Source organism: Phaenicophaeus curvirostris, chromosome 1 (assembly GCF_032191515.1).
Source record: "Phaenicophaeus curvirostris isolate KB17595 chromosome 1, BPBGC_Pcur_1.0, whole genome shotgun sequence".
NCBI lineage: Eukaryota > Metazoa > Chordata > Aves > Cuculiformes > Cuculidae > Phaenicophaeus > Phaenicophaeus curvirostris.
The window spans coordinates 83,619,618-83,640,062 of NC_091392.1; the positions used below are offsets into that span (position 1 = coordinate 83,619,618).

At 48.5% G+C, this 20,445-nt stretch overlaps 1 protein-coding gene across 1 annotated transcript; it reads right to left on the minus strand.

The window, feature by feature from the left end:
* Window positions 1-13,739: 13,739 nt before the first annotated feature.
* PTMS (parathymosin) lies at window positions 13,740-16,635 on the minus strand. Its single transcript, XM_069865588.1, has 5 exons — window positions 16,324-16,635; window positions 15,557-15,628; window positions 14,764-14,845; window positions 14,549-14,613; window positions 13,740-13,931 (listed from the first exon to the last, which is right to left on the minus strand). Exons 1-5 carry the CDS (start codon window positions 16,369-16,371, stop codon window positions 13,881-13,883), a joined length of 318 nt encoding a protein of 105 aa, XP_069721689.1. The 5' UTR covers window positions 16,372-16,635; the 3' UTR covers window positions 13,740-13,880.
* Between the last annotated feature and the right edge of the window lie 3,810 nt (window positions 16,636-20,445).

Sequence of the window (20,445 nt, forward strand, 5' to 3'; positions counted from 1 at the left end):
TGATCTCCTGTGTGCCAGGAGAGAGATAGGCTGATCCACAAATGCCACTCTCAGTTCCTCATTGCTGTTATTACTCTCAACTGACAATACTGCTAATATCTCCTTAAAGAAAATCTCCCATAGGATGAGCCTTCTGGTTATGGGACTTGAATCCTCACCATGCTTCACTCTTGCCAGCAATGTGGGTCTCTCTGCCACAGAAAAGGCACTTTGGACATGATTAGATGCTGGAGGATGAGCATTGCAAAGGGCACAGGAGGGTCGGGCTCTGGGCTTGTCCTTAGGAGCTGTGAAAAAGCAGATCTTATCTATGTCCTGTGTTTTCCTGGTGCATCATGGCAGGAGAACATGAGTCCATAGCTTGTGGTACACTGGAGCTCTGGAGACTAGAGATAAATATTTATTTATGCTATTTCCTTCTTAGTGGGAAAGCTAGATACAAAAAAGAAGAGGGTACCTAAAAGAGCATGTAATGCTATGAGAAATCATTTGCAGAGTACTACAATCCCTGAGAAGATTCACGTGGATGATGGCACAGCAAGGAAGGGGACAGCAGTGCTTCAGAATACTCCTGAAGAGAATAAGTCTCTAATTTGGTGATCCCCACTCACTTTGCTTTAAACAGAAATTGTCAGAGAGGGAGATAGCTCATTTTTAAACTGAAAGCACTCATTGTAAAGCAAAATTGATTTATTTCCTTCTAGTTTAGTTTTCATCCAGATCTATTTTATAATGTGTTGTCAAAAGTGAGGTATCAGAAGAGAAGAAAGGGAACACGGGATTGCCCCTTTCTGCAACAGAACGTGTTTATGCTAGATTAACATGATTGTGTGACAGGCTGAAATTCAGAGTGCGGTAGCAGCTGAGCCATTTTTTCAGTTTCTTCTCCATTTGGCAGGTAGCAGCCTGCATCATTTTGTAAGATAGCGTCTATTCCCTCACTAAGGAAAAATGCAAAATCAAATAAACTCACCTGTCAGTCACAGCATCACAGGAAGATACATGTGGGAAGGGACCTCTGGGGTCTTCACTCCATCCCTCTGCTCCCAGCAGGGTGGCTCTCAGGCTAAATTTGGTTGCTCAACGCCTAGTCCAGACAAATCCCAAACACTTCCAAGTGTGGAGATTCTCCAGCCTCTCTGAAAACCTCTATTGAAACACCACGACAGGAGAGGCTTTCTCTTGTCTCCCATAGGAAGTTCATTTGTTGCAGCCTGTGCTCCTTGCCTCATGTCCTTTCTCTGCACCCCTGTGAGAGGAGCCTGGCTTTTTCTTCTTTCTAACCCTCTTCAGGGAGCAGCAGGCAGCAGTTAGCTCCCCCCTCTTCTTCTGGCTGAACAAATGCCCCTTGTCATGTGTCTCGACTTCCATCCCACCATCACCTTAGGGCCCTTTGCTGGACTTGCTCCAGTGTGTCGACATCCCACAGTAGTGTGGATGTGGCTTTCCCCGTACCATGAAGACATGGTTAATCACTGTGTTCTTGCCAATGAAGCCCAGCATTCAACTAGCCTTCGGCACCTCAAAGAGACCCTGCTGGCTCTGGAGGTGCCCCCATTCTCACCATACAGGACAACGACTGGCTACCACTATGGCTCATACAAGAGGCTTTGTTGGTGTCAAGGTTGACTCCCACTTTGACTCCTCAAATGAGGTTGGGACCAAAAAGATTTCTGTGTAAAGGGACTCTAAAATTCCCAGGAAGAGTTGGGCTTTCCACGTCATGATGAAGTCTGGGACACATTTGAGTTCCCAAGACAGATATCCAACAAACTAAATATTGGGAAGTTCTGCCAGGAGTTGGTCACTGGAATGAATTCAGGTCACAAGGGGGAAACATGGATTTAAGTTCATTTTCTTTTATTTGGTGCCATTTACAATTTTTCTTGGTTCTAAGAAGTTTTTGTTTGCAGATGTCAGGTCGCATTCTCCAGGAGGTGAATGGGCTATGCTGAGCAGCATTCTCTCCGCTGTAACAGGCTTCTCCACCGCGTTTTTCTCAGAAAGCCATAAAAGACTGGAGAACCCTTGCTAGTGTGTGTGAAAGCAGAAGATAAAGCAGCTAATGCTTTTATGTCCTGTGTAAAAACCTCAGACCCTTTGCTGATGAGATTAGAGAGTCCTAGAAATTCAGACTGTGAGTTCCCAGTGCTAGGCTGCCACATGGTTTGTTCAACATCCAACTGCTTTCCGATGCCTATGGCTGTCTTACGCTGCCAAAATGCGGTTAGGAGGGCTTCACAGCTCTGCAGGTGCGACCGTCTCGCCTGGCATGGTGCAGGCTTCGTATTTGGCAACGTTAATGCCAAGCAACTGCCTCCTAAGACCTCTGGTGGAATCACACTTAGAATTAAAACATAAGGTTATGTGTTGAGGAACAAAGTATGCGGATCATGCTTCCAGAACTGACTATGGTATCCTGCAAAGAAAAGACTCCAGGGAGTGAGGTACATGATAGCATGATGTATAAAATGGGATCTCAAAGAGCGAACAGATTGTGTTACCTCTGTTTACAGCACAAGATACTGGAACGCATCCATGATTTGAAAAAAAAGAATGTAGAAAAATGGAAAAGGATTTAGAAGAGTGGTCCCAAAATATAATTGACTAGGGCCTTGGAGATCTTGCTTTCAAATTTACAGAACTTGAAGTGTTTGATTTATTTTACCAAATACAGAGGAAGCAATGGTGAGTTCAGCAGCAATTTTATGGCAAACAAAAGGAAATTAATTTTACACATCATACAGACTGTATGTAGTGGAGACCAGGAGTATAAATGGGAATTCAAATAGGGATGAGGCAATTTGTAGAGGATCAGGTTCTCCTTAACTTTTGAATATGATGCCCTGGGAATATTTGCCAGCTCAGGATGCCCTGTTTACAGGAAGCGTCTATATGTTGCCTTGTCTGTCATTGCCTTTCCTTAGGGATCTTAAATGAGCCATAGCAGAGCACTAGGCTCAAGAGACCTTCGGTGCAACCGTTTACACTCTTACATTCACAATCTATCTTTGATATTTTCTCCCCGTGAAAAGATGTGAAATAGAGGCAGGTTCTCCACTCCAGCAGAGGAGCATAAGGATGACCAGTGGCTTGAAATTAAAACCAAACTCTGGCTGGAAATGAGGTATACGTTTTTCACAGCAAGGTTCTGACAAAGGAAGAACTCTTGTGGTGGCCTCTTCACCACCCACAGAGTGTTGACGTGAAAAATGGTTGATGGCATCCTCTTGCTCTGCCTTAGGATATGAAGCTCTCTGCAGGAGCAAGGAAGCTAAGCCAGCTGATCACCGTCATGAGAATAAAACACTATCTATATACATTTCCCCAGGCTTTTCCCTTACTCACGGCCCTGACTGGAGGGCTTCCCTAAGAGTGCATGTGGACCCTTTTTAAGACTCAGGAAAAAAGAGCCAGCCAGAGGAGCATGACTGCTGAGCTGAGGCACATAAACCATGGGGAAAGGAATGAAAATGCTCCCAGGCTCAAATGAATTGAGGTAGTGGTGACATGTGGGTGTGGGGACTTTCCCCTAAACTTAGAAGGGACCTGCTGTTTTTTCCCTAGTTACAAGTGGTCAGAGGGCTCACTTGTTCCAGACTTGAAGGAGATATAGGGGTTTCTCTTTTTCTTTTCATGTCTTTTTTTATTACTATAGTTTTCTTCTCTGTAGAGCTTATTCAGTCAAAATAAAAGTCATGCTGAAAGGCTGGTAACATTAAAGGTTCTGTGTGCCCCTTGTCTGGACAAAAAGAACAGATCAGCTTGTGCAGATGAGGAAATATGGACAAAATGGACCAGTCATGAGCCAAGGTAAAGTTCAGAAACTTTAATAATGGAAAAGAAGTATACAGTCGAAATACTGGCTTACGAGTAGTTATTTAAAAGGAAAAAAATACCCAAGACTAACAGCATTTCCTGCTGTGGTCTGTGAAAAACAAATGTTTGAGGTGGATATAAAAAACAGATCACTTCTCAAAATGAAGATGCATGCTCACCAAAGGGCCAGAAGTTGACCTGGAAACCTTCACAGGTGCATGAGAGTGGGATTCCACCTTACAGCTGCTCTGGTGAGGAAAATGATCCAAGTGACTCTCTTCCAAGTTTGCCTTCCTGTCTCACTGCCACTGGGAATGACTCTCCCGGCTACATATTCACTCCCCATGCATAGTTTGTTACAATATGACCCTTCATGGTGTTGTAAGCCAGACCAGTGTAAACATTAGGCTTAAAAGGAGGAAAGGTATAAAATGTAAGTGTGTAATCAGAACAGGGAATAACTCAAATTACTTCCACAGCAGGTTCCCTAGTTAGCAGTTGCCCAACTGAGTGGGCAAGAAGCTCTTCTGAGGAATGGAAAGGACAGAAAACTTTTAAAATGCCTTTGCTGTCACGTAGAATTACACTCTGGGTGGCTGTCTGTAAACGGCTCTGGGAGAAGTAAACTATCCAAGCAGTCTTGGACCCAGCTGGGCCAGTTGCTGAGGTTGCTTGAGGACTTGTGGACCTGCCAGCAAAACCCAGAAGTATGTTTTCCCAAGGCAATTCTGCAACTGTCAACTCTAATACAAGTTCTCCAGAAAGTCGCAGTGATCTCAGGTACTGGCTCTGTTCTCCAGCATCCAATATAGGTTTTTGATAACCAACTGAAGTGTAGACAATGAGAAAAAGAGACCTCTAACTTCCTAAGGGGGGACAATTAAACTCAAAGGCTCTACCTAGGGGATCCAGTGAGGGAAGGAATGCTACTGGGAAGGGTTTTGTAATCAGCCACATCTGAGAAGACTGTAAGTGGTCTGAACACATACATGCCTTTCTAGTGAAGGTCCCCTAGATCTGCCTTGGACTCTGCAAGCAAAGAACTGCTTCTCCTGGAAGTCAGAGACACACCTGTGTGTGTTCAAATCAACCTGTGGATACCCAGCCAAGACAAATCTGATGCTAATTGACCCCACAGGTACTTCTCGTTTCTCCAGGTTTGAGTTAGGCCTCTCAGAACACCAGCTGTGCATTGAGAGCCATTCCTGCTTCCTCCACTCTGAGATACAGTTCACAACGTACTCCGTATGAGGCATTTTGGGTATGGAGAAACTTGGATGATAAGTACTCACGAAGTTTCAGTCAAGTATTTACAGACATGTCAAGTTTGGTGCCACCAGAGGGCTCTTCAGGCAGGAAGACCTATGCTTGAGTGAGTCTTCTCGCCATAATAAATCCATTTGAGAGGATCAAGAAAAGGAATATAGGGTGCACCCTCCAAGATGAAAGAGGTATCACTTTGAACTACATTTTTTTGTGCTGCCTGTTGTCCCAGACTAGTGCTCTTCGGCACAAGCAGAGTTCTTGAAAGAAGAGACTGGGGGCTTAGCCTTTGTGTCCCAGGTAATGGAAAAGGACCGGGTCCTGCTGGGGGCTTCAGTGATTAAAGCATGTATAGCACTGAGATGTTCTGCTGTATAGCACTTAGAACACTGCAAGCATCACCACTATATCCTGGTTCCATTACAGCAATCTTCCTTCTTGTCTGCAGCCTAGGATCCCATCAGCTATTTGTAAGATTTTCACCTTTGGAAGTAAAAGCAAAAGAAATGCTAGGGAATTACTGAGCCACCTATAGGAATCCTGCCTCAGATGGGAGACCTTAAGTCAGAATTTGATCTACGAACACTTTAAAACACAGACAAACTGAGGTGGAGCAGGATCCTCTCCCAGTGAGAAACTACAGTCAACACAGCACACTGTTAGCAGAGCTCTACAAGAATGCTTATTTTTAAAACCATGAAAATGGATTCACAGACCCTGAAGCAGTCTGTATTTTCTTCGGTAAAGAGCAAAACTTCATGACTCATTTGAATTACAAGGTTGGCTTTCCCAGATTTCTTCACTTAATCTTCAATGAAATTTACTTTGTGGAGAACCAGCAAATTCCCAGCTGAAACATGGGTCCATATCTACCATGCTGTTACCCTGGAAGCTCAGGTTTGTTGGAGCTACGTACGACAGCCTCAGCTGTTTTCAAGACTTAGCTTGGCATAGGAGAAAATTTAGTAGTGCTATTTAAGAAACAGTCCTTCACATAAGAAAACACCAACTAGCTTTAAGTTTTCAGGTGGAATCGCTGGTGTGCTTTTGGAGAAACCTAACAGAGTTAGGCTGTGGATTGCTGTCCAGCAAAGACCTTTTTGTGAAGTCATTTGGATGTGCAACAACGAAAAATCTGCCAAAGTATGCTTCAGGTAAGGGTCTTTTAAAACTTTCATTAAAATTATGCATTAAAATAGATGCATCCCAAAATGATGGATGAATTGCTGTAAGACCTGGGAAAGTCTAAGACATGACTCTACTAGAGCTGCCAAAGAGGTACTGGCAGACTTGCATAATTACAGAGCTCTGGAAGATGACTATTTTTGCTACATCTTGCAACCTCTACTGTTTTTAGGGTCTTCTATCTTGGATGCATGAAGCCCCAGTAAGATTTTAGACTTAGGGACAACAAGATTCTTCACTGCAGGACATGTGGCTATACATCCTGCTGACAAAATGACACTGTTTCATGGATTAAGCAACTAAGTTGAGAATAAAGCAGACTGAACCTCACTAGGACATTGAAAACATTCAGCTGGACTTTTTGAGGCCAAGTGCTTAAGAGGCATGGTAGGCAATGGGAACAATAAATGTTAATAAAAAAAAACAGTGGAGATCTGTGGAGTATGCAACTTGTATAGCCCACTGGTGACAAGTAGCATCAGCTAGACATCATCCACAGCTCATATATGAGTCACATGCTCTTCTGTCCTCTTTAACACGTGATTTACAGCAAGTCATCTGGTCATCTGCCATAACCTGCTTGCACAGGTAGACTTGACCAGGTGGAACTTGTCTGCTTTGATACCCCAGTTCTCTGAGGCTCAGCTCAGGGATTACTGTTGTGCACAGATACTTCCAGCTTGGACTCAGGCTTTCTGAAAAGCCTGAGATGGGAAAGCATCCTCTTCTATGTCTGATAGAAAATGCCTCCCTCAAGAGCGAAGCTGTGGCTGAAGGCACGTTTGTTCTGTAGGCCACCTTGTATGGCAGAGACCCTTGAATACTAACACCTTAGGTCTCTCCTCACCCTTGTGACTGTCCATATTTTGCTAAAACTGCAAGAGCTCACCGGGAGCCAATCCCCGAGCTTATCCACTGATGATGCTTGGTGCTCTGGTCCTGTCCATCTGCAACATGTCCCCAGTCTGAGCCCACACAGGCTTCTTCCCTGAGAAAACACACAGACTGGATCAGCCATGAGCGTGTCTCTCTCTGACTCTGCTCTTGAAATAAGGGAGAGAGGTGGGAGGGAAAAGTACATGGGATTCTTAAGGATCTGGGAAGGCAAGTTGTTTCAGTTTCCCATATGGCATATGGGAAGCAGCTGAGCAACGCATCTCTTCACCAGAGGGCCCAAAGCAACCCCTGATCCCAGAGGAAGGGCTAGAGGAGAGAAGTAATTATCTTCACTAATTTTTTAAAGCCAGTACCACAGGGTAATTATGGACTTTCCTGAAGCAAGACAGGTTTTCCTCCCAGAGCAGCAGCAGCTGGAGGGCTCACTTTTTCCAGGTCTGAAGGAGGTTTCACGATTCTGCCCGCATGATGATTTTTCATTATGCTGGTCTTCTTTAATTTGCTGTCTTAAAGCTGGTGTGAAAGGCTAAAGACACTGGGTGGAGGGGATCATTTGCCTAAGGGGGAAATGAGGAAGTGACACCTATAACACACAAAGAGCATTCAGTTCTGGGCTCAGGAGTTCAAATATATTCAGACTCAGCTCAATCTTTCCATGGCAGGCCTTCATTTCTTCATATATCATAGAAAGATGTAGGTGGGAAGTGATATCTGGAGATCTGATTGATGAGAATTTCGACATCAGCCGGCAGTGTGCGCTCACAGCACAGGCCAAACATGTCCTGGGCTGCATCAAAAGAAGCGTGGCCAGCATGTCATGGGAGGTGATTCTGCCCCTCTATTCCTCTCTTGTGAGACCTCACGTGGAGTATTGTGTCCAGTTCTGGAATCCTGAACATAAGAAGGACACAGAGCTGTTGGAACGGGTCCAGAGGAGGGCTACAAGGATGATCAGAGGGCTGGAGCACCTCCCATACGAGGACAGGCTGAGAGAGTTGGGGTTGTTCAGCCTGGAGAAAAGAAGGCTCAGAGGAGACCTTATAGCGACTTGCCAGTACCTGAAGGGGACCTACAAGAAAGGTGTGGAGGGATTATTTACAAAGGTTTGTAGTGATAGGATTAGGGGCAATGGGTATAAACTGGAGAGGGGCAGATTTAGGCTGGACATAAGGAGGAATTTGTTCACAATGAGAGTGCTGGGGCACTGGTACAAGTTGCCCAGGGAAGCTGTGGCTGCCCCATCCCTGGAGGTGTTCAAGGCCAGGTTGAATGGGGCCTTGGGAAGCCTGGTCTAGTGGAAGGTGTCCCTGCCCATGGTAGGGGGGTTGGAGCTAGATGATGTTTAAGGTCCCTTCCAACCCAAACTGTTCTATGATTCTATGATCTCTAGCCCAACCCCTTCAGTCACAGCAGAGCTGACTCTAAAGCCAGGTCAGGTTGCTCTGCCTAATCAGAAACATTAACTGGTTTTATTCAATCAACATAGACTTCAGCTGCCTCCTCTCATGCTTGCTGTCTGCAGCTCACCACCACAGCCAGAGCTGTCCTCTTCAGGATGCTGCACCTGGAAATTCACCCAGCAAGGAGAAGCTTGCATCCCGTCTGTGCTATCCTGTCAGGCTTGGCACCTGTTACTGCAGCCACAGCCTTCAGGTGGTGAGCTTGTCGCCCCAGCAGGTGTAGAACCCAGCTGTTTATCGGTCCCTGCTGGGGAACAAGGGGCCACTCACTCATTTGAGGTAGGACGTGGACCCAGCTAAGACCTGGTAGGCAGCTCTACCTGCTCTCTGCACTGGTGTCTGTGTTTACTTTTCTAAATCACACAAAAGGGCTGCCAGAAACAGACATTGCCAGCCCAGAGGGAAGTCTGGCAGACTCTGCAGGAGTGGGACTGCACCACTTCCGTAATTCTCCCAAAATACGTAGCCCTGGAACAGGACGAGAAAGAAGAAAATTTCTGGTGACACTCTGTTGGCAAGACCAGAGTGGTTAAAAAGTTAGAGCAGGTGCTGTCAGCAGCAAAGAAATGACGGTAAGCACCAGACATCTCCTTGATGGCTGTAACAATACTGTGATTGGAGAAAGCAAGTTGCTTAGGAAAGGCCTCCTGACACCACAAGCTCTCTCAGGTGAAACCATTGAGGACCTTGTTGCAGGCTAGTTGAAAACTAAGATCTGGTTGGCAGTTACACTTGACCCAGTAGTAAGACCCAACCAAAAGACCATGCTGGTACACACTTCTGTGCAGACAGACTCTTTCAATTTAATCCCAGCAGGCACCGAATTCTAGTGCAACTTTTGGCAAAACTGATAGCGTTGAGGGAGTTCTGCCCACAGCTGATGAGGTTTACAGATGGTCACAGGAATTAAAATACATGAATGGGGAATTACCACAGAACCCAGAATCATAGAATCACAGAATCATAGAATAACGAGGTTGGAAGAGACCCACCGGATCACTGAGTCCAACCATTCCTATCAAACACTAAACCATGCCCTTTAGCACCTCGTCCACCCATGCCTTAAACACCTCCAGGGAAGGTGAATCAACCACCTCCCTGGGTAGACTGTTCCAGTGCCCAATGACCCTTTCCGAGAAAATTTTTTTCCTAATGTCCAGCCTAAATCTCCCCTGGCAGAGCTTGAGGTCATTCCCTCTCGTCCTGTCCCCTGTCACTTGGGAGAAGAGGCCAGCACCCTCCTCTCTACAACCTCCTTTCAGGTAGTTATAGAGAGCAATGAGGTCTCCCCTCAGCCTGAGTGAATAAGGCTTCTGAGTTATATCATTACTTCTGAGGAACCACTGGTGAAAATGGGCTTTGTTCTCACCTTCATCACACCAGCAAGGCACCACTGATCTCATTGTGGAAGAAGAACTAGACTGAATGATGAAAAGCATCTTCAAGTCTGGAGGCAAATCAAGCACATGGGCAGGATTGAGATGATGTGCAGTGCAGAACCCTGTATCCTCACCTGTTTCTGGAAATCTGTGCAGGTTGCTCAGCCTGGAGAACAGAAGGCTCCAGTGAAACCTTATTAGCAGCCTTGCAGTACTTAAAGGGGACAACAAGAAAGATGGGGACAGACTTTTTAGCATGGCCTGTTGTGATAAGACAAGGAGGAATGATTTTAAACTAAGGGAGGGTACATTTAGACTGGGTATAAGGGAGAAATATTTTACAATGAGAGTGATGAAACACTGGAACAGGTTACCCACGGAGTTAGTGGAGGCCCCATCCCTGGAAACATTCAAGGTCAGGTCAGAGCATCTCATCCAGTTAAAGTCCCAGCATCTGCAGGGGGTGGTGGAGTAGATGATGTGTAAAGTTGTCTTCCAACCCAAAGCATTCTATGACCCTATGATTCTATTCGTGCTGTGATCACCTTGACAGCTAAAATACCACCAGCTACAGCGTGGATCTTTGCAGCTCTAAGGAACGTGAAGAAGCTGTGATTTTCCATTATGTTATCTGCAACCCTCACCTCAAGTCAGCGATTATGTCTCAGAAGTTACCAAGATGAAAACGTGCAAAGGCAAGTATTTTTCTGTTTCTATAACTATAGCTCTGTCTTCTAACTATCCAGAGATGACGACAAAGCTGTTTAATAAAACTGAATAAGATGGAAGAACTAGTAGAAGCTGCAGAGTCAAGGGGTCCATAGAGACAGGGGAAACCTGTCTGGCAGCCCTTTGTTACTTCCCTCTGTCATGCAGTGTTCTCCTCAGAGGAAATGAGCGGTGGCTGCTCCCATTGCTAGTGCTGGCCTAACAATCAGGTGCTGCCTCACCTCCACCTGGATGACCAGCAGGGTAGAGCCAGCAGTACTGGTGTTGTATTCACACAGAAAGCAGAGACGGAGTTGTCTCTCCACACCTTGTCATTGGCAAGTGTTTTCTTCACTGTTCATAGCCAGGTACTGCTGCAGTGGTGGCGAAGAAGAATGAAAACTGCCATCAGCCGCTGCAGAGGTTGTGTCATCTGCTAATGATTTATCTTCAATACCAAACAGAAAAAGGTCACCGGTCAGCAGGAAGTTTGGGAGAATCCTGAGGACTCGCTCCAATGTCGAAGTATCTTGAACAGAGGTTAGAATCGATTGTTTATTAAAATGGAGCAATAGTAGGAATACAAAACTGCAAAAATGCAGTTAGCTCATCCATCAAGGCGCCCAAGGTGGCCAGGAGCAGGAAGAGATGTTGCAAGTCAATCCAAGGCAGCAGGTACCTGCTTTGGAAATGCTGCTGGCACGGAGAAGGCACCCTGGCCAGGTGTGGCTCCAACTGCCAAGGGAGCTCTGCAGGGCTGCAGCGAACACAGCTGAGGCCGAGCCTGGGCAGCAGAGAGAGGGCAAGCTGCGAGGACCCCTGAACACAGAGCCCATCACGTGGCTCGGCTGGAGACGGGGCTGTCGTGGAAGCAGGGGGGCTGCTTGAACCAGACCCATTCCTGCTGGAGAAGAAGGGCCCAGATCCCCTCCCTGACACCCAGCTGGGATGGAGGGAAGGTGCTTGGCAGCGGCTGTTCCACTCACACCACACTTGCATCCCTCAGCACCATCCTGCAGCCAAATGCAGAACTTTGGAGAAAAACACGGCGGATGCTTTGTCTCTCTGGAGACCAGCAACTATTTGTGCTTCCAGTATCTGATCTGTGGCTGCAGTTGGGCAAGCACAAAGCCACTGATGCTCAGACAAAAGGTGGTATTATTTACAGCTCCCTGTCGTGGCTCATTGTGCGGTTGCCACAAGTTTAAAAAGGAAGAAACACTAACAGCAACTTTAAAGGTCGGCAAAGATAAAAAGACGAAAGCTTCACAGCTCTTTCCCAGGCAACCGTTTGGACAAACAACTGAAGCTCTTGCCTCTTAAAACTCTCCCCTGTTGTTGTGACTGATAAGTTGCGGCTCATGCCCGGAGCCAGCCAGGGAAAGGAGGTTGTAGGGCAGCGTGCGGTTAGTGCAGCACGTGGCCATGACCAACAGCCACAGCTTGTGTTTCCCTTCTGAGCCCCTCTTGTCTGGTGCTGAGGCCCAACTGCAGTTTCAAGAGCTTCATGACAGCCCCAAAGCTTTATCTTACATCTATGCTGTCTTCTTGCTGTGAATGCCTGACAGATGAAGCAGCACAAGAGGGAGGGAGCAGGACCCATGCATGCTGCTGCCTGGCACACAAGGGCCACTCAGTTATCACAGGTCTTTTAGATTCATAGGAGGGTTTGGGCTGGGAGAGACCTCTAAGGCCATCCAGTTCCATGCCTCTACCATGGGCAGGAACACCTCTCATAGGACCAGGCTGCTTAAAGCTTCATCCAACCTGGCCCTGAACACCTCCAAGGATGGGGCATCCACAACTCTGGGCAACTGGTACCAGCGCCTCACCACCCTCACAGGAAAACATTTTTTCTTAGTGTCTCACTTAAACCTCCCCCCTTTCAGCTTAAAACTGCTCCCTCTCATCCTATCCCTGCGCCCCCTGATACAGAGCCCCTCCCCACCTTTCCTTTAGCCCACTTTAGTTAGTGGAAGGTTGGTATAAGGCCTCTCCAGAAGCTTCTCTGAGCCTGTCCTCATATGGGAATGTGCTCCAGCCCTTGCATCATCTTCACTGCCTCCTCTAGACTCACTCCAATACAACCACATCCCTCCTGTGCCGAGGGCACCAGAACTGAACAGTACTCCCCGGGTTTTGACTAAAATTGGGTTCCCCCTTGCTACCTACTGCTGGTCAATCCCTCCATCTGTTGGTGTTCTTCCCATGCAATCAGAACACATGCCAAGACAGACAGAACTGCCCATACAAGCTGTTTGAAATATTTTTAAACACTTTTATTTACAGTGCTAGTTGAAAACAATATATATATTTATATCTATCATCCTTGTGATGTCTATGCCATAGAAAACGCTGTGGCTATATTACCTTTAATTTACAAAAAATGGTCACAAGAAAATCTGAAGGGAAGAAATGGAAATCAAAGTTTGGTCCCCAATTGTTTCTCTTGATTTATTTTAAAAAAGCCTCCAAATTAAAAAAATACACCGTTCAGATGAAATTCGTATATAAAAACAACCCTTATCTTCTGAAAAATTCATGAGGGCCAGCTTGATGTCATGTAAACTTGGAAAAAAAAAAAAAGCTTAAAATAAAATTCTGTCTCCGTATGTGGTTTAATAGAACCATTATTTGCTTGTAGTATTCTTTCTGTCTTTCAGGGTTCAATGGGAAAGCAGATGAGAGGAGGCCTAAGCCTGGGAAACACACCATGAGATCTGTACCCGCAGCCTCCTGGACTCGCGGAGGATATCCAACAGCAGCTCTGGGAGCAGAAGCTGTCAAGAATCTCAGTCGTACTAGTGACTAAAAGGGAGGGGAAGTGAAAATGGAAGGAGAAGTGCTTGCCATGTGAAGAACCTGGCACATGGACCTGGCAAAGGGACAAACTGGGCCCCAGGAAACCGTAAGATTCATGGGGAAAAAGGATTATTTGTAAGCGGGACACAGCTGGAAGGATGTGGGGAACTGGAATAATTTCAGCTGGGGAATGTCACAGATGGGCTAGGTCTTCGGGTGAGGGAGAAAACTGCTGTCTTCCCTGTTTGAAAGCATTTCTAATCTTTCCTCATCTGAGACTGTGTGAAGCCAGAGGCAAGACAGTGCAAGCACAGGCTGGAATGGAGGAGGAAAGATGGACGGAACAGATGAGATGGGAGGGGAGGACTCAAGCTGAAGACCCATTTTCTTTCTTCTGCCTCTTTGGATCCACTTCATCCTATGCAAGGGACAGAGAAGGAAAAAATGGAGTTACCATTGGTCACCACACAAAGGCACATCCTTTCTCCATAAAAACTCTTACCACTGTTCCTTCCTGCCTATGGAAATATCTGCATGGCCCACCCCTAAATCCACTCCTCTTTAAAGGATCTTTGCGTGCATAGCAACTGTTCTGTTGATGGTCACAGCCAAGATGTGGCAGCTACATTTGGAGGGATATCTGCACTGTTATTTTTGATAGGTGTAATAAGCCCAAGCTCACGTCATTTCAAGACAGAACCCCAAGATCCTCCCTTACAAGTTCATCTTCTGTCCCGAATCCCAGAAGTCACAGGTGTTTGAGGGGTCATCGTCCAGCACAACCTCAAGCACCTTAACTCTCAAACACTCAGCAGCATGACTGCTAGGACTGAAAGTCCTGGATCCTCGGAAGAGTCTATAGGGGTTGATTATCCCCTTGCTACATCAGATTTGTTTACCCGTCTGCTGCTGAAGCAGCAATGAGACCTGAGGCCAATCAGAATTGCTCAGCAGCAGCATCCACATGAATTTGATTGGCATATAGCATTTAACCTAGTTCCTCCTCACTGCCATTACTCTCACACTATCACTCACCTCTTCCTCCTCTGCAGATCGTTTTTCTGCATGACCATCCTGCTCTTGCCCATTCTCATCTCCTTCTAAGGACAAGCAAGAGAGGACAAGGCAGGTTAATTGAAGTAGCACTTAGGAGAATACAGTCTCACAGTCAGAAGAGTAATCTCCCTCTGTGCTTTCGTTCTCCCACAGCCTGATTACTCTTGTTTTCCCCATACGACAACTACTCCTACCTTCATCCTCATCACCACCTTCTTCATCATCCACATCGTCAGGATTCTCTTCCTCATCCTCTTCAGCTCCATTTTCCTCATCCTGAGTGAAACAAATTGGTCACGGCAGAAATTGGCATCAGGGTGACACTGCTCTTTGCTGCAAATTCAAGTACAATCTCCACAGCTGCAGCCACATCGGATTCTAGTCTCAGATGTGCATGAAGTGAGTGACCTCTGAACTACTGCTCAGACACTGTCATTCCCAACATCCCACCTGTCCCACACAGCTGAAACCCTCCTCCCAAACAGCCTTCTCCTCAATAATCAATCCCTCTAGTCCCTCCTCAACAAAATGAGCCTCCTTAGCTTCCAAAAGCTTAAAAGCCTGACAAGCTCCTGCCATAATCAGAACACCTCTCTGCTTACAGGCTAACAACTTAGCCTGTGCTTTTAGTACCTCTGCTTCCAGACTCCTCCTGACCTTCATCAACCCACACGTTTCCTCGCTCTTCCCTCCCCTTCACTTCAACTTGTACTCCTTAAGCACTTCAGGATACTTCGGAAGGTGCAGGACCACATCTCCCAGGTCATCGAATTCCTGCTTGCTCTTGACTTCATTCTTCTCTTGGATTTCTTTCCTCCTCAACAGGCAACGCCAAGGCTCATTCTCCACAATTCGCCTACAGCTCGCTCTTCATTTGCCCCTCTCCAGCTCCCCAGCCTGTCCTCTTTCTCAATCCTTGCGTTCTCAGCCGGCAGCGAGCCAGGCTCAGCACTGCTTACAAAGCCCAGACAGCTCGCAAGGGCTCACCTCCACTATCTCCTTCTTCTTTTCTTTATGCACTGTTTTCTCCTCCAGTTTTTCCTTCTTTTCCTTCATTTCCTTCACGAGACAAGAACAAAAACACATCGCATGGGTGAGCGGCGAGGAAATAAGAGACTGGGATGCTTAAACAAAGGGGTCGAGAGGAGATGCAGGGGGACAGCGCGGAGAGAATGCGCGTCAGCTGCTAGATCTGCCCTGCCTGACAAAGAGAAGCAGGGAAAACGTGTCGGAGCTACTTTCAGCCAACGCACATGTGGCAATCAGAACCACGGGAGATCTTTTTAAAGCACCCTTGTTAGCGATGGAGGCGTTTCCTTCCACAACCCCCCCCAGGGGTGCCCCCGCTTTGTGTCCACACAACTTTCCGCCCGCCCGCGCGGGCGAGAGGGGGGGGCCCCGCCCCCGTGAAACGGTTTAAATCATTCCCTAACGGCTCTGCCGGCGCCCGCCCGCCCCGACGGGAGACCTCCCCCCCGCCCCGCAACCGCGAGCCGAGAGGAGTCGAGCCCCTGCCGAAGGGAGCCGAACAGAGACGAGTGCAGCCGAGCTGAGCCGAACCCAGCCGAGACCCGCCAAGCACAGCCGAACGGAGCCAATGGCGGGAGGGGGCGGCGCCCCAGGTCCCGCGCGCGCCCCCCGGCGGGCGGGCAGCTCCGGGTGCGAGGCGGGCGCCCCTTCGCACCCCCTCGCTGGGAGCCGGGAGGGACGGACGGTGGTGGCGGCGGTGTTTTGGTGGGGGGGGAAGGTCTCACCTTGGCGCTCAGCTCCGCCGGCGCCTCCTCGGCGCGTTTTTCCGACATCCTGGATGCGGATGGCGGCGGGCAGAGAGGCGGCTCGGGGAGCCCCGCGGGGGGGGAGGGCAAAGTCCCAGCGATCCGGCGGCGGCGGCGCTGGCCCCTGGGGGCCAAAGTACCAGGGTCTCCCGCGGCGGGGGGAGCAGGGGGGGGAAAGGCGCCGGGACAGCGGATTTATACAGCGCCCGGTGACGAGGGAGAAGGAGGGACCTGCGGAGGGAGGGGAGAGGGACGGGCGACGGCGGAGGAGGAGGGAGGGGAGAGGGACGGGGAGCGCGCCCGGCCGAACAATGTGCGCCGCGGCCCCGCCTCCTCGGCGAGGTGCCAGTCCCCCCCGCTCCCCGGGATCGCGACCGGGGAAGGGGGTGAGCGGGACACGCGACACACACGACACCCCTCGCGAAGACACCCGGGGTGGGCGGGCGACGAGCGGCGCTGGTGGCGGCCGGGCTCACGCGGCCGCCCCCGCCTGGAATTTTCCACTCCAGCTGCTCGCTCTCCCGGCCTCCCCCTTCCGCCCCTCCCGCTGGAAGCGCTCCCGGCGGCGGAGCTCCCCTCGGCACGCCCCCGCCCCCCCCACCCCGCTCCGCTCCAGCGCGGGAACCCTGCTTTTCCCGCGCTCGGGGCGGGAACGAGGCTGTTTTTCCCGCGCTGCGGGTGCGGGGGGAGGAGGGGGGCGCTTAGCGCGTTCACCCCACCCCCACCCCCGTTCCCCATATAAGGAAGGACTTATGGGCCGGCTCCTGATTGGGCCATTCAAATGAGCCGTCTGCCTGGCAACAGGCTTCCCATTGGCTGCCGCGGGGCGGGGGGGGCGCGGGGGCTGCCGCGGGCACGTGGGGCGCGAGGGCGCGGGGCTCCCCCTATAGGGCGGGCACCGGCCGCCCCTCGGCTCTGGGAAGGGGGCTCCTTGGAAGCCACTCGGCTCTGGGAAGGGCAGGTCGTGGCTCGAAGCTGCAAGGGGTTTGTTGCCCGCTGAGCAGGTGTTGCTGGAGCCGCCCTTCAGGCCGTTGCTAGCGAGCCGGAGCAGAGCAGCATGGCTGAATTCCCGTTGTCGTCCCCAGGTGTATGTTGTCCTGCTGTCAGTCGTGAGCACACAAAATACCTGCATGTGCTTGTGAGCCCACAAACAAAACTAGCCCTGCAGGGATGGGTGTGTGCAGCCTTCTCATAGAATCACAGAATCGCTTGGTTGGAAAAGAACTTTGAGGCCATTGAGTCCAACTACTCCTGTTCACTGCTGAACCAGATCCATGAGCACCTCATCTGCCCATCTCTTAAACCCCTCCAGGGATGGGGACTCAACCACCTCCTTGGGCAGCTTCTGCCAATGCCCGAGAACCCTTTCGATGAAGAAGTTACACCTAATATCCAATCTAAGTCTCCCCTGGCACAACCTGAGGCTGTTTCATCTTGCCACCTGTCACTTGGGAGGAGAGAGCAGCACCCACCTCTCTGCAACCTCCTTTCAGGCAGTTGTAGAGAGCAATGAGGTCTCCCCATAGCCTCGTCTTCTCCAGGCTAAACAGCCCCAGTTTCCCCAGCCACTCCTCATAAGACTTGTGCTCCTGACCCATCACCAGCTTCATTGCCCTCCTTGGGACACGCTCCAGGACCTCGATGTCTGTCTTGTAGTGAACAACCCAAAACTGAACACAGGATTTGAGGTGCAGCCTCACCAGTGCTGAGCACAAGTGCATAGTCCCTGCTTCTTATTCTGCCAACCACGCTGCTTCTTATTCTGACAGGTACACAGGACGGTTATTAATCCATCTGGCTGGAAAATATGTTTAGGCACACGAGCCCTTGATATGAAGTTAGTAAGCATCAATGCACAGTCAGGATTTGGAACTCGCGCTCCGGGAGTAATTGAACATGTTTCAGTTTGGGCATTTGACAGAAAACCTGGCTGCTACTTGTGGAGCAGGGAGGGTAAATATGTATCTCCTGAAGGGAAGTATGAAAGAGATTGGATAAAGTATAATGCGTGTGACAGGGTGGTAGGAGGTCCTCACCTCGTCATCTCATCGCCTCTACAGCTGCATCTCTCAGATGACCTGACTAATCTATGTTCTTCCTAGCTACACACACTGCATAGTGCCTGCCCCAAAGAAATTGTCACATGCTCCAGACACAGATCTAGGCTAGGAGAGAAATAACGATTGATGAAAATACATGCATTAACTTTTTTTTTTTCCCTTCTTTTCCTTAAAGCCCCTCTGGACAACTTCTCAGGTGTAGCTGCCACCAGCTTTCAAGCCCTGGTTTGGTTCAAGAATGCCTCTTTCATCCCCTTCTTGTGCAGGAAGAAAAATCTTACTTTCTGGAACTACACCCAAAAATAAGAGCAAAAAAATAATCTACAAAGCAGACAGATGTAATTTCTCTCTGCTTCCGCTTGTCAAGAGACTCATGGCTCTATTCTCTTCACCAATCCGGGTTTTTCATTCTTTCCTTTACATACTCAACCACTGAAAGTGCACAACTACACCAACGCGCGTCCCTTGGCAGAGACACTCATACTAATACACAAACAGGCCTTGACACAACATCCTAGAGGGGAGAAAGCAAGCCTTGTATTCAGTGATGTTGCTGCGCCCTGAGCACCTTGTTGACACAGACAGCACGCTCACAGATGCAAATAGTCAGTTCGTGCAAGGGAAATATGTTTCCAACAGCCTGCAGGATGGGGCCGCTTGGTCAGCTCCACACACTGATGTGCCACCCATGACCTCTCCCTCCTCTGCCAGCACTTCAGTGTACAGCCTCACATTTTCCCAAACATGCTCCCCACCAAATCCTCTTTGCAATTTTTACCTCCTCTGTTGCTTCTTAACTTTTGCCTCCTACCTGTATTCTTGGCAGCGTGCTTCCCATGGCCCTGTCGCTGGTTTCCTTTGGCGACATCCTTTATACCATGTACAAAATTAATCCCCATTTTGCCTTGCACGCCTGCATCAAGTATGTTTTTACCCTTAAATCCAACGTGGAACCCCTCTTTGTGCCTTGTGTCTGTTTCTGCATTCCAACTCTTCTTGCCCTTCACATCCTGATTGTGAGATTCCCTTGGCTCCCTTCACTCAAGCCCTGAGGGCATCCCGTAACTGTCTCACCTAACTCTTCCATGTGTCTTTTGCTCCTCCATCTGATCTGTGCCACTCTGCATTCAGTCTGCCAGATAGATTTGCAGCTTTTCTCCTCTCCCATCTGTGTTTTTCCCTTTGTTGCAAATGCAAGTATATTCATTGGGCGGCCTGGAGATGAGAGTCCCTTTTCAGTACGCTCTGCAATCCTTGCCTCAGTTGATTTGCCACCTCAGCAGAACATATTCCATCCTTTTTGGAGTTTAACATCCTTAGACAAAATGTGGGAGGTGCAGAAGTTACATTATATTTCACTGTTCACAAACACAGACATTATGCATGTCCATCTGCACCCCAGAGAGCAATATCAAAGTCAATTGTTGTGCACAATAAGTTACATGGTTTGTGCTGCACACTGTTTGTGTTGATGCAGGTATCTGCATGTATCTAGATGCAGTACATACCCCTTTGTGCACAGCAGTGATATTTTTTTCTGTGTTACGTGCATTTCCTTTGGTGAGTACAGACGGTATGGTACTTCTCTACTGAGGCATGTGTTAATCTTGCATGTGTGAGGCTTCATACGTGAGCACGTGCTTGCACACAGGTCTGGACTTTCATGCCTGGGATGTGTTTTTCTGCTTGTAGCACATGCAGGGTGCACACACCTAGAAGCAAGTGTTCGTGCACTTCGTTTTAATACCTTACTAGTCTTGTCACCGTGTTCTGGGGGAGGGGGCAAGGTCTCTGTGGACGAAGGCTGAGCTGCAAAAAGCAAAACACAATACTGGGTATTTCAATAAATTTCTTTTGTGAGCTAGCTCGTAAGTGGTTCCAAAACTCTTCCAAAACCGCTGAGCAACAAAAGAGCAGGTTGTGTATTTGCATTAACTTTCCTTAGATTTCCATACATTCAGACACAAAGAGTATCTGTCCGTTTACTTAAAAAGAAACAAGCAAAATTTCAGCGTGTGGAGGGAATGTGTTTGAATGCATG